The sequence below is a fragment of the Dreissena polymorpha genome, chromosome 9 (assembly GCF_020536995.1).
Source record: "Dreissena polymorpha isolate Duluth1 chromosome 9, UMN_Dpol_1.0, whole genome shotgun sequence".
Lineage (NCBI taxonomy): Eukaryota > Metazoa > Mollusca > Bivalvia > Myida > Dreissenidae > Dreissena > Dreissena polymorpha.
Genome location: NC_068363.1, coordinates 85,734,307 through 85,753,612, shown reverse-complemented (window position 1 = coordinate 85,753,612; position 19,306 = coordinate 85,734,307). Strand labels below are relative to the sequence as shown.

The following is a 19,306-nucleotide window of genomic DNA, read 5'->3' as shown; positions in this document are numbered from 1 at the left end:
AATAAAAATCCCATAAAAATCATGCAACGAAAATAATGGTATCTTGTATTGGCTACAAAAAATAGTGTCAGAAGAGCAAAGTAATTTTTACTTGCTCAAAAATCATGAATAACCTCCTTTGCAGTCTGGTTCCTCAAGTGATGGGGAAATTTCAGAAGAGGATTGTGAGGAGGGTGAAATTCGGGAACCAGGCCAGAAAATCTTCCTGAAACCCACCTGTCGGTTCTTTATGCGAGGACACTGCACATGGGGCATTAACTGCAGGTTTATACATCCAGGCATCAACGACAAAGGTGAGTGTTGAAGCTTTTCTAGATAGTTATTTAACATTATATTTTCCATGGTTTTGGCAAGTTGATAGACAATTTAGTCTTTAATATTAGCATGATCAAAGTGTGGGTGAAAACAATCCTTAAGTGTGTTATCTGATCTTCTTTCATCAATACAGTGATTATTTTACCTCTGCAAATCTGATAAAAACGTTTTGTTGAGGAAGCATTATATAAAATCTATGTAGCCCTCAGAATGAATAAAATTTACATTCAATGTGGATTTCCCATTTCCTTAATAATCAGAGAGGGAAATTTGTTATAACAAATGATTGTTTCCTAAATTCACTACGGTACATTCACTTTGTAAACATTTGTTTTGTGCATGGGTTTATCACCAAGCTACTCATGCAGGGAACTAACAACCGTTCTGGTTAGGGAAAGCTCATTGTTCGTAAAGTCATTGAATTATTTTTTATTTACTCTCTCTTTGTCATGATTTTCAAAACAAAGTTGTTTTTGTTGCATTAAATATTTAATGGCAAAAATTTATGAAGTTGTTAAACACATTAATTTTATCGTTAATGTTGGCCCGAATTTGCTTTTAAAAATGTAAGTATTTTGTGTTTGTCCTGCATTACGGATTGAAATGAAACTGAATGTTGTTAAGGTACAAAGCCATACGTTTGGATTATTTTTATGCCTCCCTGTAGGATGGCATATAGCAGTTGAACTGTCCTTCAGTCTGTGCGTCCATCCCACATTGGCCGTAACTTTTGCAATATTGCAGATAGCAACTTGATACTTGGCATGCACATGTATTTCATGGCGCTGCACATTTTGAGTGGTGAAAGGTCAAGGTCATCCTTCAAGGTCAAAGGTAAAATATATGGCTCAGGGTTATAGATAACAAGCGTATTTGCGTTATTACGCAATTAAAATAACCAAAGATGTAATTAATTTTTTTTTAAAGCATACAAAAACACAAATACAAATTAAATAACGCAATTCCTGTAAAAAACCTTGCGTCATGAAACGCAATTCTTACAAACACCGGGCGTATTTTTTAGACTGTTTATTTTCCATACAAAAATGTACCAGAAAGTTTATATGCCGCCCTATGAAGAAAAGAATGCAGTCTTTCCAGCGGTAATCAATCTTTGGGGTATTATTGTAATTATTTGTAGACCTGTCCGATTTCTACTTTCATTTTTAAGGTATTCAACTCAAAATGATCCGAAAACGGGGTGCTATGCTTTGAACAGACATAACTTCATCAATTGTGCAGCGATTTTCACAAACTCGGTCTTATCCAACGCAAAAATGAATGAACTTTGATCAGAAATTCAGTAATTGTTTGTTGTTCAGTGCTTTCCACAGGATTTTTGTCAGGCGCCCCGGGGCTAAAAGGGGTTGTTCTGTCCCCTCCAGACGTGATTTTTTTTTAAATTTAACGTGTCAATTCACGTTCTGTGGTGCGTTATAACTCAAAGAAAAACAGTGTCGAAAGACCTCATTTGGTGCGATATGACTCTTCAAGAAAATCCCCAAGTCATTTAATATACATGTATATATATTTTTTTATATTGTTTAATTTTTAAGTCACTTTCTGGTAAATATTTACGATAAAAACTCTCAATTATTTCTTTTCATTTTTCTATAGTATCAAATAAATTTTAAGTGACTATTTATAGATTTGATGAAATATTGCCTCTGAACATGGGTCAATCCCCTGACGTGTTGTGTGCTTGTTAAAACGCTCAATACACGCACGCTTTCTATGCAAATGATGCGACATTGTACATGCTGCATATTTTTAGCTCTCTTTTTGATTGAGAAAAAGATTCGACACAAAATAAATTTGCACTGCTAATTTGAAGCAAGAATATTTTAACGTTTCGGTAACATTTACATTCGGTGGATTAAAAACGCGTTAACATCAACTTACGGGAATGGGGTTCGGATTACAAATTTAATTATTCCCATTTGAGATTTCAACAAATATTAACAGTTGTGTTATGAATTCAACGATAATTTGTTTAAACACTTTACGAGTCAAATAATTGTTTTGACGGAATTATGCATGAAATTCACGTTGTCCACGAGGATTACAGCCGGTTGCCATCATCAGTCTTTTAAGTATCGATTAGCGGACGAAACATTTACAAGTGTGCGTAATTAATTCAACGAAAATTTGTTAAAGGGCATTATGTGTCGAATAAATGTCAGAAAAAACAAGGTGAATCAGTTCTATAAATGGACATAATGAAATATACATGTAATGGAATTAAATTGTTATGGCATAATTGTAACCGGGAGTTATGTGCACAACTTACTCGCTTTAAGTAATTAATTGTTTACCACTTGCAATTAATTTCTCGTATTAATTATTTGTCATAGGTAACACTTGTTTACAGTAAAAAGGTGTGATGATGATGCCCGAAACCGTCTTTAATATACTGTACTGTACTAGTTACCTGTTTTATATTACATAAATGGGACAACTTCTTGCTAATCAAGCTGCGATAAACTCTATCTTCGTGCCCGGCGTCAATAAAAAATAATGGTCGATAGTTAACCCCGCCCTAAAATGCATTCGTGTAACCGATTGGACGATGAACATCACAGTTTGACGACTGGAAAGTTACCTGATACATCCTTGTCAGCATTTAAATGACTGTGTAATGTGGCTAGAATAATCGATACGCGCGTCATGCTATTCTCTTATCAGTGGATTATCCATTACCCCATGTGGTGTTTATGGCGATTACTTGTGAAAGTAGGTACCGAGTGCTCTTTTAAAACAGGGAATATTGATACACTGAAAGAGAAACCTTGATTTTTTTTTTACAATCTCCACTTTCTTTTACTGAAAAATACACTGATCGGAAAATTTCAAGCGCCCCGCGGACTCTGATTTTGAAATTCAAGCGCCCCGGCGAGGGATCGTTAAATGGCCTGTGGAAAGCCTTGTTGTTATGTACAGGTACCTTTTTGAATTCCATTTATATACAGTACAGCCAACGCGGAACAAACGTATTTCGCCATCCGCGGCGTGAACGCGCAACGAGTCGATGCCGAGGCGGCCGTTGAAGCTGTGTTAGTATGTGGCGGCACGTCGCCTTTCGCCGGGATGCTTCGCATCTGTCCGCCGAGGCAAAAAGAGATCCGCGACATGACGCCGAGTCGATGTGCATCATAAAATAAAAATCTTTTAAAAATGATAAGTGAATCAATAAATTTTAAAAGAACCATTATAATATCTAAAATCATAATTAATTAAATGTATCTATTACTGCATACTTACTATTTTTCCCGTCGCTACTCATTATCCGATAGTCCCGTATATTCCAGTTTAAAAACAAATTCTGGTAAATATTTACGATAAGTTCTCATGAATTTCAAGAAATACAAACATATGCCATTTTTCTTAAGTGTCAAATACATTTTGGCATTTGTTTCTATTTGAAGATGTGATGAAATAACATCCAATCGAGGTGGGTTTTTTTTTCCCACTGAACACGCGTAAATCGTAAATGTTCATGTTTTTATACAACACAAAATACACCCACACTTTCCATGCAACGTTCTACATGTCTGCATAATTTTTATAGAGACAAAGGATGAAGCACTGTTTATTTAACGCTACAATTTAATTGTTAATGTTGCGTTAGCATTAAAATTCGGATGCGTGTTTCGGATTACAAATTGAACAAGAGATTGACAAGCAATATGGTCCCCTATCGGTGAAACTCCACCATTGTCAGTAAAAAAAAATAAATAAAAAAATATTTGTTGCCATAGCAACCAGAGTTTTGATGAAGGAACAAAATGAAATGAGGTGCATAATCTCCATATTGCCATCTATCCATGTTTCAAGTTTCATGAAAAAATATGAAGAACTTTTAAAGTTATCACAGGATCCAGAAAAGTGTGACGGACTGACAGACAGACTGACAGACAGACGGAGTGCAAACCATAAGTCCCCTCCGGTTTCACCGGTAGTAGACAATAAAGCTCATTTGAGAATCGAACGCAACATTTACAGTTGTGCGTAATTAATTCAACGATAATTTGTTTTGGCGCATTACGTGTCGAATATATTTGAGGACGTGATATTATATAAATAGTCTATAAAGCATCATATAAAAATCTTATCCGCTTATTAAAACGTGAAAATAATAACTATGAAAGTAGCGTAAATCTAGGTTTCGACGCTGCACAGATTTACATGTAGGTGTATATCTTTGCACTCGATCCGCCGCGTAAATATGCGGCGGATTTATGCTGCGAAAGTACGCAGGTTAATACAGACTCGGCGTTGTTGTGCGGATCGATGCCGCGTGCCTCGGCGATACGCCACGTGAACACACGACACCGCTGCCGAGTACTAATTTTCTGGCCGTGGCGTGAGCGAGGATAATGTTTGTTTCGCGTTGGCTGTACTGTAAATAATATAGTAATCTTAGTAGATTTTGATTAGATTATATATGTCATTCCCTAAATAACCCTACTGAGTTAAAAAAAACTGAGGGTGAAAAACCCAATTAAGCTCAAAAGTAGGGGTAACCTTTTTTGCTGAAACCCTATTGAATTTACAAAAACCCTATTGTTGTCAAAACGGGGTGGAAAACCCAATATGCCCCAACAGTTATCTATAGCCCTCACAGATGGCTGCAAAGTGGCGCAATAGGGGACATTGTGTTTCTGACAAACACATCTCTTGTTATTTTATAAAATAGCTCTAATTTTACCTGCACAATTATGGCGTGATTTGTGCATTATATGAGACTGATGCCTCAATAAGGATTGAGGTATTCACGTAAATTATTTGTCTGCATTCATATTTAACTCCCAATAGGTCCGAAAAAATAAATTGAAAATGGATTATTCAATGCAGAAACTGAAAGCAGGAATGTTTAGAAGGATTAAAGAATCTTTATGGTTTCACTGATTTGTGACGATATTTGTGAAGAGTGGTTGAAGTAGCCAAAATTAATTCCAGTCATACATGCACTTGTCAGAACTGTTGATGGATACATAGTAACCTATGAGTGCTTTGTTTGTTGCAGGCAACTACCAGTTAATAGAGCGTCCTGGCTTCAATAACAGACCACCACCACCACCGGAGGAGAAATTTGAGGAAGAAGAGGTAAATGTAGAGATCATAGAGACTTGACATTCTCTGCAGTGTACCTATTTATCTAGTGTAGAAAATTGAATGCAAAGTGCTTTTATATTTTTGGTTTCTCTCGCATATCATAACATTTTCATGGTATATTTGAAGCTTAAGGAAAGTGTTCTCTAAGAGCAAAATTATTAACATTCATGTGTTAGTTCTTTCATACGTAAGTTCAAATAAAAATGTTGACTTTTTTATATACTGTACAGCTACATGTATGGTAGGGCTTTTTCTCTTCTCATTGGGAAGACAGATGGGGTAATCACGTGATAGTCAAGGTGGCGATGTCCATTTTAAATGACGCTCACTTTCCACCCATATTTGAGTAAAAATGTGATTAGCTTTTATTTCATATTAAAATTTGCTTACTATTTTAACTTTACTCCCCGCAAATTATTATTTCTAAGTGGAGCTGTAATTAGGTCATCCTGTAAAAAAATTGTGAAGTGAGTAAAGATAAGATATAAAGCAAATATTAATATGAAATAAATGCTAGTAACTTTCTTGCTGATATGGCTGGAAAGTAAACGGCATTTAAAGTTAATACAAGTAATTAATATAAAGTGTAGAAAAATACCTGCCTCAGCATGGATGTCGCCATCTTGACTATTACATGATTACCCCCTCTGGAAGAGTCTCTAGCCTATTGATTTAGGAAAAAAATATTGCTTAAACAGCTGATTTGGGAAATAAAAAAGCTGGTGCGAGTTTTGATAGAGGTTAAATACGCATAATTTTAAAGAAATTTTGTAATGGGAAGAGGCTGTAAATTGGCTTTTATTTATAAGGCGAAACACTTTGTTCCCACATTATGAAAAATAATTTATGAACATTGCTGTTTGGCATAAGTTAAGTGTAATAGTTATTTGCGGTGAGTTTAATCGAAGTTAAACTTGCAGTTTAGTTGTTTGGCCAAATATTATACAAGAATTTGGCTGCATTCCCAATCTTCTTATTAGTATTTCTTTCCCGAAATTGCTGCCTGAAATTCAGATGGAAAGTTTAATAAGTTTTTTATTTATTCAAAATATTATGAACCTGATCAAATCTTAAAATTATTATACTCAGTTTCTTCATTTTATAATATATGTTATCAAAAAACAACCATCAAAATTTCCCAAGTTTAGTCAAAGATGGCCATGTTTTGTTCAATGTTATGTCTCGTTTTTCAGAGGTCACCTAGTCCCGAGCCCCCACCCCCACCCCCTGAGCCTAAGGAAGAGACTGCATGGGAGAGAGGCCTCAGGCAGGCTAAAGAGGTACAAGTTGAGCCTGTGTTAAGAAACATTCATTACACCCGTTGTTATTAAAAAGATCGAGTCTGTCATGCAGGGATGGGATTTCTCCTCTTTTCAGTTTATCAGCGGTACATGCTGAGCCATCGTGCTTTTATAAAAAGGATATTGAATTAAATCTTTGGAATATCAAACAAGCTTAAATGATAAAGTTTTAACTGAATGTGTTGAAATGCAATCAAGCTTGAATAAATAGATGGAAACTAAATGTGTCACTATGCAATCACACTTAAATTATTGTCCCCTACCGATGAAACCGGAGGGGACTTATGGTTTACACTCCGTCAGTCAGTCTGTCTGTCAGTCAGTCCGTCACACTTTCTGGATCCTGCGATAACTTTAAAAGTTCTTCATATTTTTTCATGAAACTTTAAACATGGATAGATGGCCATATGGAGATTATGCACGTCATTTCATGTTGTTCCTGCGTCAAAAATTCTGGTTGCTATGGCAACAAATAATTTATTTATTTTTTACTGACAATGGTGGAGTTTCACCGGTAGGGGACCATATTGCTTGGCAATCTCTTGTTATGTTTAAACTACATGTTTTACATTGCAATTAAGCTTAAATGAATAGTTTTAAACTAAATGTGTTGCAATCGAATCAAGCTAAAATGGCAAGATTTAAATCGAATGTGACCCAATTCACTAGAGCTTAAATGAATAAGTATAAACTCATTGTTTTGCTATGCAATTAAGCTTACATAAATATATTTCTACTAAATGTTATGATGCATGCATCATGATTCAAGCTTAAACTAGAAATGGCGCGGCAGAGGCCGACGCGTATCCCCACGCCGCATGTTTGACTCAGGGGCGCCCCAGGGTTGGAAATGGGGCCATGCATAGTTGAGATTGGCCGTATTGTCATAAGAGATGTTCAGTATAAATTTGAAGTAATTCGGTGTAGAAATGAAGAAGTTTATGTAAAATAACCTAAAAAATGAGTGAAAATCTATACCCTAATTTCTCCTCCTCATCCTTCTCTCCTAACAAATCTAATAATGAAATAACTTCACTGTAGTCAATTATGTACATGTCATCCTAATTGGAATGACTTATGAGATGGCTGAACATGCTCTCTTATAGCCAATCTTCTTGCTTCTGTTTTGGAAAAGTTATGTTTTGAGGTTAAATGTTTGACTAAATAGTAGCGTCTCAGAAATTTTCTATCGCAATCTTGTACACAACAATGAATATGTTGAATTTCATGTCTGTCTTTGATGTGCCTGTTCAAAGTCCATCTTGCTTTAAATTGTATCTCACATTTTTCCCACTTGAACATTTTGACAGATTTTCAGTAATGAGTCTAAAATTGTAATTGAACAAAGTGAAAGTTTCAGCCCTGTTATAGAGTCTTGAGGCTCTATTCCAGGAGTTTCTCATGCTTTTTATGCTTGACTGCATTCTATCTCTTCTGTCATATACAGGTGTCCCTTTGCGCCAATATTTTATAATCCCTTGTATAAAAATTAGATGGATGAGCTAAATCATTTCACAGATGAGTTAACACAAACAATTGAATGCTAAATACATCTCTGCGCCACTACTGTGTAACTCTATGCACCGCTTTGATTTATTTAAAAAATTTATACCATTTGGCAGGTTATTTACTTACCTCCCTTTAAAGCTTATTACTTCCCTTGGATTTGTTTTTTGACCTTTGACCTTGAAGGATGACCTTGACCTTAACCTTTAGCCACTCAAAATGTGCAGCTCCATGAGATACACATGCATACCAAATATCAAGTTTCTATCTTCAATATTGCAATAGTTATGGCCAATGCACCATACCGGGGGCATACAAATAAGTGAAAATCTCTGACCTGGCCCCACCCAAACCCCCATAACTTTTGACCCAGGGGTCAGATCAAAATTCCGAATAGTGCAGGGTCGCAAATATGCTCATAGCTACCATGTGTGTAAGTTTCAAGGTTCTAGTGCTTATAGTGTAGGAGGAGATAGTGGCCAGCACAGACAGACAGACGGCGGAGATAACCACAATATCCCAACGCTTTTCAAAAAGCGTGGGGATAATTAATACATTTAAATTTAATGTTGCTATGCAATAAAGCTTAAATTAATAGGTTGTAACTAAATGTGTCGCAAAGCAATCAAGTATAAATGAATAGGTTTCAACTAACAGTTGAATTACCATCAAGCTTAAATTAATAGATTTAAACTAAATTTTGCTATACAATACAGCTGATAGAAATATGTTTAAACTTAATTTTGCAATCTAATCAAGCTTAAATTAATAGGGCTGAACTTAATATATCACAATGCAATCAAGTTTAAAACAAAATACATTTCAACTACATGTTTATATACAATCAAGCTTAAATTGATAAGTGTAAACAAAATTTGTCACGATGCTTTCAAGCATGAAATTAAAATGTTTAATCTAAATGAGTTTTTATGCAGTTTCTATGCAATCATGCATAAGTTTATAAGCTCAAAGATTTAAACTATTTTCAATATTGTTAAAAAAAGAAAGACTAAGCTAAATGTTTTGCAACACTATACACTAAAAGAAATCAGTTGAAAAAAATGTTGAAATGTGTTAAATTAAATAGCTAAAGTTTTATTTGACTGTGTCTCAGATGCGCAAGAAGGCTCTGGAGCGTCGGGAGATGGAGACAAACTTTGAGCAGAAGAAGCTCAACCTGAGTATCGACGACAACCCCGAGTACGACAAGGAAAACAAGGCCGAGGTCAAGTCTCCCGTCAAGAAACAGCCCTACTATGACAAATATGAGTAAGTGATGCATGCTGTACATCTTGTGTTGTACATAAAACAAGAAAATATCTAGAGTCATGCTCTGAAAAACGGGGGCTTAATGCATGTGCGTTAAGGCTCATCCCAGATTAGCCTGTGCAGCATGTGTGTTAAGGCTCATCCCAGATTAGCCTGTGCAGCATGTGTGTAAAGGCTCATCCCAGATTAGCCTGTGCAGCATGTGCGTTAAGGCTCATCCCAGATTAGCCTGTGCAGCATGTGTGTTAAGGCTCATCCAAGATTAGCCTGTGCAGCATGTGCGTTAAGGCTCATCCCAGATTAGCCTGTGCAGCATGTGTGTTAAGGCTCATCCCAGATTAGCCTGTGCAGCATGTGCGTTAAGGCTCATCCCAGATTAGCCTGTGCAGCATGTGCGTTAAGGCTCATCCCAGATTAGCCTCTGCAGCATGTGCGTTAAGGCTCATCCCAGATTAGCCTCGGCAGCATGTGTGTTAAGGCTCATCCCAGATTAGCCTGTGCAGCATGTGCGTTAAGGCTCATCCCAGATTAGCCTCTGCAGCATGTGTGTTAAGGCTCATCGGTGATTAGCATGTGCAGCATGTGCGTTAAGGCTCATCCCAGATTAGCCTGTGCAGCATGTGCGTTAAGGCTCATCCCAGATTAGCCTGTGCAGCATGTGCGTTAAGGCTCATCCCAGATTAGCCTCTGCGGCATGTGCGTTAAGGCTCATCCCAGATTAGCCTGTGCAGCATGTGCGTTAAGGCTCATCCCAGATTAGCCTGTGCAGCATGTGCGTTAAGGCTCATCCCAGATTAGCCTCTGCAGTCTGCATGGTAAAAATTCCATAAAAACGGTAAATGTTTCGTCACTGATTAACCTATGCAAACTGAAACGGCTTGAAGCTCATTCTGTCATACTACAGAAGCTGCTGGCTGCCTCGGTGGTTGATCGCTGGACTATATCTGAGGTCTTTTTGCCAACTCATCTTTGATTCCAGCATAGTAGTTGTCAGGTACTGGCATCAGTACACATTATGTGCATTGAGTGCTGGTAAACCAGCTAACCAAGGAAGAGTGGTTAACTTATCGCCATGATATGACTGAATTACTATGGATAACATTTTTTTAGCTCACCTGATTGCTCAGGTGAGATTTTGTGACCGGTCTTTGTCCATCGTACGTCTGTCCGTCCGTTAACATTTGTTCGTAAACACTCTAGAGGCCACATTTATTGTCTGATCTTCATGAAACTTGGTGAGAAGCTTCGTCCCAATGAAATCTCTGTCGAGTTCGAAACTTGGTTGTGCCGGGTCAAAAACTAGGTCACTAGGTCAAAAAAAAGAAAAAACTTGTAAACACTGTAGAAGTCACATTTCATGCCCAATCTTCATGTAACTTTGTCAAAATGTTTGTCTTAATGATATGTTGGTTGAGTTCAAAAGTGGTTCTGGTCCGTTGAAAAACATGGCCGCCAGTGGGCGGGGTAGTTTTCCTTATTTGGCTATAGAGAAACCTTGTAAACACTCTGGAAGTCACAATTTTTGCCCAATCATCATGAAAGTTGGTCAAAGCATTGGTTTTATTGATTTCTCGGACAAGTTCGAAAATGGTCTAAATCGGTGAAAAAACATGGCCGCCAGTGGGCGGGGCATTTTTCTCTATATGTATATAGTGAAAACATGTCAACACTCTAGAAGTCACATTTTTGGCCCAATTTTCATGAAATTTTGTCAGAACTTTTGTTTCCTAGATACGTGAGTTAAGTTTGTAAATGGTTCTGGTCTGTTGAAAAACATGGTTGTCAGGGGGACGGGGCAGTTTTCCTAATACATATTTATATAGTAAAAAGGCTTGCAAACAATCATGAATTAAGGTCATGTAACATGCGAGACAACTCTTCTAAATATTGCATTTAAGTTTACAGTAGTTACTCCCCTTTGATTATTAATGTTTTCATAATAATACAGTGTAGTTGTGTTTCATTTATGTGTTAATTGTTATTCAAGGTTGGATGTTTCTATGCCCCCTTTCGAAGACTGTCCGTCCGTCCATCTGTCTGTCTGTCCGTCTTTCCGTCACACTTTGCATTTAGGTTTCCAAAAATGCTCATAACTTCAATTTCATTTGAGATATAACCTTCATATTTGTTATGCATGTGTATATGGACAAGGCCTTTCCATACGCACATTTTTCTTTGCCCTGTGACCTTGAACTTAGGGTCCGCGTTAAGGTTTCGAAATCTGTGTTTAGGTTTCGAAAAATGCTCATAACTTCTATGTCCCTGGAGATATAACCTTCATATTTGGTATGCATGTGTATATGGACAAGGCCTTTCTATACGCACACAATTTTTCACCCCTGTGACCTTGACCTTGAACTTAGGGTCCGCGTTTATCTTTCGAAATCTGCGTTTAGGTTTCGCAAAAATGCTCATTACTTCTATGTCCCTTGAGATATAACCTTCATATTTGGTATGCATGTGTATATGGACAAGGCCTTTCCATACGCACAAAATCTTTTACCCCTGTGACCTTTACCTTGAAGTTAGGGTCCGCGTTTAGGTTTCGAAATCTGCGTTTAGGTTTCGAAAAATGCTCATAACTTCTTTGTCCCTTGAGATATAACCTTCATATTTGGTATGCATGTTTATATGGACAAGGCCTTTCCATACGCACACAAATTTTAACCCCTGTGACCTTGAACTTAGGGTCCGTGTTTAGGTTTCAAAATCTGTGTTTAGGTTTCGAAAAATGCTATAACTTCTATCAAAGCGTTTATAGGGGGCATATGTCATCCTATGGTGACAGCTCTTGTTTTTAGCTCACCTGATTGCTCAGGTGAGCTTTTGTGACTTGTCTTTGTACGTTGTCCGTCCGTCCACATTTGTTCGTAAACACTCTAGAGCCACATTTTTTGTCCGATCTTCATGAAACTTGGTCAGAAGATTTGTCCCATTGATCTCTCGATCGAGTTTGAAATTGGGTCATGCTGGGTCAAAAACTAGGTCACTAGGTCAAAAAAAAAAGAAAAAGCTTGTAAACACTGTAGATGTCACAATTTATGCCCAATCTTCATGTAACTTTGTCTATATGTCTATCTTAATGATATGTTGGTTGAGTTCAAAGGTGGTTCCGGTCCATTAAAAAACATGGCCGCCAGTGGGCGGGGTAGTTTTCCTTATATGGGTATGGAGAAACCTTGTAAACACTCTAGAAGTCACAATTTTGGCCCAATCATCATGAAAGTTAATCAAAACATTGGTTTTATTGATTTCTCGGACGAGTTCGAAAATGGTAAAGATCGGTGTAAAAACATGGCCGCCAGTGGGCGGGGCATTTTTCTCTATATGTATATAGTGAAAACATGTGAACACTCTAGAAGTCACATTTTTCGCCCAATTTTCATGAAATTTTGTCAGAACATTTGTTGCCTTGATACGAGAGTTGAGTTGGAAAATGGTTCCAGTCAGTTGAATAACATGGCTGCCAGGGGGGGGGGGGGGCAGTTTTCTTATATTTATATAGTAAAAAAAAGCTTGTGAACACTCTAGAAGTAACATTTTTTCCCAATCATCATGAAACTTGGTGAATAGATTTGTTTTATATATATCTCAGATGAGTTTGCAAATGGTCCCAATGGGTCAATAAACATGGCTGCCAGGGGGGTGGGGCAGTTTTCCTTATGTGACTATATAGAGAGAAACCTTGTGATCGAACACTATAGAAGTTACATTTTTTGCCTAATCATCGTGAAACTTAGTCAATACATTGGTTTTATTGATTTCTTGGACAAGTTGGAAAATGGCTCAGATCGGTGAAAAACTTTTTAGCTCACCTGATTGCTCAGGTGAGGTTTTAGGATTGGTCTTTGTCCGCTGTCCGTCCGTCCACATTTGGTTTGTAAACACTCTAGCATTCACATTTCTCAAGCACTCTTTATCAAAGTTGCTGAAAGATCTCAGGCAAAATCACATAATTAATGCCATAATTATTGCCCTTAGATTGTCCAAATTTTCATTATATTATACAAAATCCTTGTAACCAAAGTTTGATGTTTGGTAAGGGGGGGGCAACTCAAAATAAAGGTCACCATTTCAAATCTTACAAAAACAAAAACACTCTCTACGCCAGAGTTTTTGTTCAATAATGATGAAACTTGACCAGGATGTTTGTCTGGTCAATATCTAGGTCAAGTTTGACATTAGGTAAAGATTGAATGAACCGACTCCTCTCAGTTGGTGAACTAGGGCCATCTTGGCCCTCTTGTTAAATCCAAACAAACATGTAAACAAAGCACATCAAAAGATAGAGGATGTAGGAAAAATGTTGTTTTCAATGTTATTGCAACTGTTTAAATAATAACACTGTATTATGTGAAGTTGAACATCAGTCCTGGAATAAACTGTTTTTTCAACAAAAGATTATGATAATTTTTACCTGTTGTTTTCATTAACTTTGACTAATTGTTAGTAAAATAGACACTTGCATATACCCATTTGTCATGAATCATATTTATTTTACTTCAAAACTGGATGTTTAATTTTATTTATATATAAAAAATGAAAGCGTTTCTATGCGTGAATAAACTATGTTAAAAAATACCATTCCTGTTAATGAAAAAAGAAAATTGCTGATTATACTAAAGTATACGTAGTATGTTACAAAAAAAACATCTGAAACATGAAATGAACAGTTTTGGTTGAGAAAGTTACCAACATGATATCCATTTAAAGTGAAATGTCTTTATCCAAAATTCACATAATACAGTGTTTATTGTGAAAAACCATATAAACACACCCACTGTTATACGCCAGGCCCCTCAGCGATGACGAGTACTATGACCAGACACCCATTCGTCAGCAGCAGCGTCAGATTATGGAGGAATCCTGGGGCCAGTATGAGAACTTTGAGGTGCGCTGGATGACCCGCGACTCCTCTCCACCCCCTCACCCCCTGGCCCCGGGACGGTTTCCTCACCCTGGGGATCGGTACCCGCCCCCACCATACGGTGAACTGCCACCACCCATGGTAGGCGGATGGTTTTTGATGGTGATTTTAGTATATTTATGTGTGTGAACTGAAGGATTTTCAAATGTTACAAAATTAATGTTTTGTTGAAAAGGTGCTGTTCTATACGTGTTTTATTGGTAAATATGAAAAAAAGGTCTTACCAGGTATTAGAAAACTGTTGAAAATAGGTCTTATTTGGAAAATGTTAAGAGTAAATGTAATATTGTGCTGAAAATGTTAACATGCCAAAAAAAAATTATTTATTGCAAAGTGTCGATGACATATTTTGTTTTTGATGGTATTTAAATCTTCTGATTCCAATGGGCATATGGTGCCATATAGTGATTGGGCATGACCAAATTGACCATTCACTTAACATCACTTACACTAACTCAAAAGCTGTTATTCGACCTCATTTTGATTTTGCATTTTGGACTTATTCAGAAGGTTGAAATTCTTGTAACCAAATTTACCATTCACATTGCTTACCTCATTTTGACTTTGACCTTTACCTTATTTGGGACTATTGCTTATTCAAATGAGCCAATAAGATGATACTGTCAAGGTTTCCATCGGGGCATCAGCGTTTGTTGAATGGATAATCTTGTTAGATCACTGTTTAGTATAAGACACCAAGTACTGGTTCAACCCAGGAAATGGACTCGAGAGTGTTTCAATAAGCCTTAGGCTTTCAATCCAATCGCGGTTAAGTAAAAAGGTTTAAACTATTCAGTGGTAAACTATGTTCTGTTTACTTGTATTCAAGGGCCACAGAATGAGGGGAAGACCCCCCTCGCCTAGAAGATACAGTAGATCACCACCACCTATGCCTGCTAGGTATGTTTGGATTTAATTGTAATGACGTATGTAATGAAATTACCTAGGTTGTGTAATTATCCGTTAAGAAAGGCAACGAAATAGAGAGAAATGTTAGGTGTCTTTCAGTCAGTGTTTGTGTGCTTCTGTCTGTGCCTTGCTCCTCCCACATATTTCATGCAATTTTGATCAAATGTTCACAAATTGATTATCTCTCAATGCCACAGCAACTTTTGTGAAGGTTTTGCAATTTATTTTTTAAGCAGTTATTTCCCTTTGTTTAAAATAACTTCAAAGCTTCTGTTCACAACTCCTCCAACACTTTGCAGTTGGTGTTCGTCCAAGTTTTACAGATAAGTAACCTGCAAGTGCTATATTGCCATATGGTCACAGTTTTGCAATTGATTAATTAGCGAGGCTGTTTTCGGAGAAAACCCAAGCTATTGTCATAGCCAGCTCGTCGTCCGCCGTAGGCGTTGTGCTAAAACCTTAACATTGGCTAAAACTTTTTAACTATTGAAGATAGCACCTTGATATTTGGCATGCATGTGTATCTCATGGAGTTGCACTTTTTATGTGGTAAAATTTCAAGGTGAACATCATCCTTCAAGGTCTAGGGTCGAAAAAACAAAGTCAAGGGAAGTAATAAGCTTTAAATGGACATAGTTATCTGACCTGCCCACGTAAATATTTTTGTTAAATAAATCAAAGCAGCGCAGTAGGTGGCATTGTGTTTCTGACAAACACATTGCAGTGCTCCAGCCAGCTTTTCAAAATAGAGGGGAGCTTCCCCAAAAAGGGCACATTTCACGCGTAATTTTGGAAAATAGGGCATTTGGTTATAAATATACTTAAGTATATACATCGGTTATACTATATACTTATTAGTTGTAAACACTTGTGCATTGGATAACTTCACTAATTGTATGCTGTTCCTCATTTTGTGTAATGAAATTACAATAAATATATTACTATCTACATTGGTGCTAAGGAAAACAACTTAGTAGCCAATTTCCTAACCGAATTGGGCTAGCGTCGGACTACACGCATTAGAGATATGTAGATATCATATTTCTTTCTGGTGTGTGTGTGTGTGGGGGGGGGGGGGGATTTTGATGTTTTTTTTATCACCTATCATCATTGTACTGCATGTTAATCTTTCAGGTTCCAGTTTCAGCATCAGTGGCCTTTTAGAAGGAAATGAAATGATGACAACATGAAATAAATTCAGGGGTTTCACTGGGTCAAAAAAACGTTGTGACTGTAACTACTTAAATTCGTTGCTTTAAATAACTTTGAGCCAATGTTTGTCCACAATAATAATATTAATTAAAACAAAAATCTATATTGACAAATTTAAAGTCTAAACAATGATAAATGTCTCCATGAAGTAACATCCAGTCTGGAGATTAAAATGAAACATTGTTATTGTTAATACATGTAATAGGATATATTTATTTCACAACACGTTATTTCAACTTATGTCAACAACGTTGACAGTTTTGTTACGTCGCGAAAATATATGACAATATCAACATTACATTTTACTCGCAGAGTGATAAATCCTCCTTCCAAACAAGTTCTTTATTTGTTGAAATAACAACTGTCTGCCCCTATTCATGTTAAAATTCATCATGAATGAGGACAGACAGTGTTTTAAAGTTCAGAAATAAAATCCAAACACAAATATGTTTTCCACGCCTTAATTTCGGACTAAATATTAAACGCATATTCGCATTAAAAAAAGATGATTAATTTTCAAATGTTCATAGGTATTTTGAATTAAAATCACTATTTTTGCAAACAAAAAATTATAGCCAAAGAATTCAGAAGTTTAAAAAATTCAGTAGTGCTGAGTTTGATTTCATTCGAGTGTGATTGTGCCTAACGAAGCGTGATCTCAGAGATAATCTTTCACAGCATGTTACTATCGTCTGCAACAAAAGGCTAATTAGTGATCTGATAACAAACCATGGCCTTGGGGCTTGTTTGTTCACAATGTGTTGACTTAATACACCCCAGGCAGTCATGTTATCTGTGTATTCATGTCAATGTTTCTGGCGATTTATACGGCCTGAAAGCAGATTTAGAGATCAAAAAGGCATTTGACAGAAAAATAGAGGGGCGCTTTTTAAGTGGGCAAATTTTAGAGGGGCGCAGCGCCCCTCTATTTATTGCTAGCTGGAGCACTGCATTGTGGTTAAAGGTCAAGGTCATCCTTTACGGTCTATGGTAAAAAATACAGATTTAAGGGAAGTAATAAGATTTAAAAAGGGAGAAAATTATTCAATATTGAACATAGCCACTTTTTATATACGGCATGCATGTGTATCTCATGGAGCTGCACATTTTGAGTGGTGAATCTACAGTCACAGTAGTGGCTTTTAATTATTTGCTACTAAAAATAGAGATTTATTACTGACAATTATTTTCAAGGGAAGTAATTTATATAATTAGAAATCTCATATTATATATTTCCATACCAAGAATTGAAGTCCTTTTCACAGTTACTGTACAGATTTATTATTTTGATTATTTAAAACCCAAATGATTGATTTGTCAAAGGTTTTTTTTTAAATGATATAATTATAATTTCTTTGATGTTCATAACATACCTGTGGACTTATGTCTATAGATACATGATCAACTCTGGCTATGATCTCTTTGATAAACCACAGGCCTTTGTTGTCAGTGATGTCTTACTTGGTCATTTTTGACTGTTGACAGACCCCCCCCCCCCTGGTTGGATTGGACAAAATTCAAGGGAAGTAATAACCTTTAAAGGGAGATGATTTCTATACCTGCCAAATGATAAATAGAAATTTTATTTCAATGCGGCGCAGTAGGGGGCATTGTCTTTCTGACAAACACATCTCTTGTCTCTTGTTGGGTCACTAGGTCAAGGTCACTGTGACCTCTAAAAAAAATAAAATCTGACAAGCTTTTGCAGCCGAGCATGGCAGCCGTTATGCGGTGCTCTTGTTTTTTTAGCTCACCTGAGCACAGCGTGCTCATGGTGAGCTTTTGTGATCGCTTTTTGTCTGTTGTCTGTTGTGGGGCGTCAACATTTGCCTTGTTAACTCTCTATAGACCACATTTTTTGTCCAATCTTTATGAAATTTGGTCAGAAGATTTGTCCCACTGATATCTTGGATGAGTTCAAAAATGGTAACCTTTGCTTGAAAATCATGGCTGCCAAGGGGCGGGGCATTTTTCCTTATATGGCTATAGTAAAATCTTGTTAAAACTCTAGAGGCCACAGTTATTGTCCAATCTTCATGAAACTTGGTCAGAAAATTTATCCCAATAATATCTTGGACGAGTTCGAAAACGATGACGGTTGGTTGAAAAATATTGGCTCTAGGGGGAAGGGCATTTTTCCTAATATGGCTATAGTAAAACCTTGTTAACGCTCTAGAGGCCACATTTATTGTCCAATCTTGATGAAATATGGTCAGAAGATTTGTCTTAATGATATCTTGGATGAGTTCGAAAATGGTTACGTTTGCTTGAAAAACATGGCCGCCAAGGGGCAGGGCATTTTTTCTTATATGGCTATATAAGGCTATAGTAAAATCTTGTTAACACTCTAGAGGCCACATTTATAGTCCGTTCTTCATGAAAACTCGGTCAGAAGATTCATCCCAGTAATATCTTGGACGAGTTCAAAAATTATGCCGGTTGGTTGAAAAACATGGCCACCAAGGGGGCGGGGCTATTTTCCTAATATGGCTATAATAAAACCTTGTTAACACTCTAGAGGTCACATTTATTTTCCGATCATCATGAAACTTGGTCAGAAGATTTGTCCCAATGATATCTTGGAAGTGATTGAAAATGGTTTTGGTTGCTTTAAAAACATGGCCACCAGGGGCGGGGCATTTTTCCTTATATGGCTATATTAAAACCTTGTTAACACTCTAGAGGCCACATTTATTGTCCAATCTTCATGACAAATTTTCTTAAGATTGGTCTCAATGATATCTTGGATGTG

At 36.8% G+C, this 19,306-nt stretch overlaps 1 protein-coding gene across 6 annotated transcripts in view; it reads left to right on the top strand.

Annotated features, from left to right (window-relative positions):
* The window catches only part of LOC127843910 (zinc finger CCCH domain-containing protein 18-like), an 88,187-nt gene that overhangs the window by 21,408 nt on the left and 47,473 nt on the right, over positions 1 to 19,306 (top strand). For all 6 annotated transcript variants that reach the window (XM_052373800.1, XM_052373804.1, XM_052373805.1 and 3 more), the window contains exons 5-10: positions 125 to 293; positions 5,342 to 5,421; positions 6,624 to 6,710; positions 9,352 to 9,506; positions 14,301 to 14,514; positions 15,263 to 15,333. In XM_052373800.1, coding sequence (XP_052229760.1) covers positions 125 to 293; positions 5,342 to 5,421; positions 6,624 to 6,710; positions 9,352 to 9,506; positions 14,301 to 14,514; positions 15,263 to 15,333 — 776 coding nt within the window. The remainder of the gene's footprint in view (positions 1 to 124; positions 294 to 5,341; positions 5,422 to 6,623; positions 6,711 to 9,351; positions 9,507 to 14,300; positions 14,515 to 15,262; positions 15,334 to 19,306) is intronic.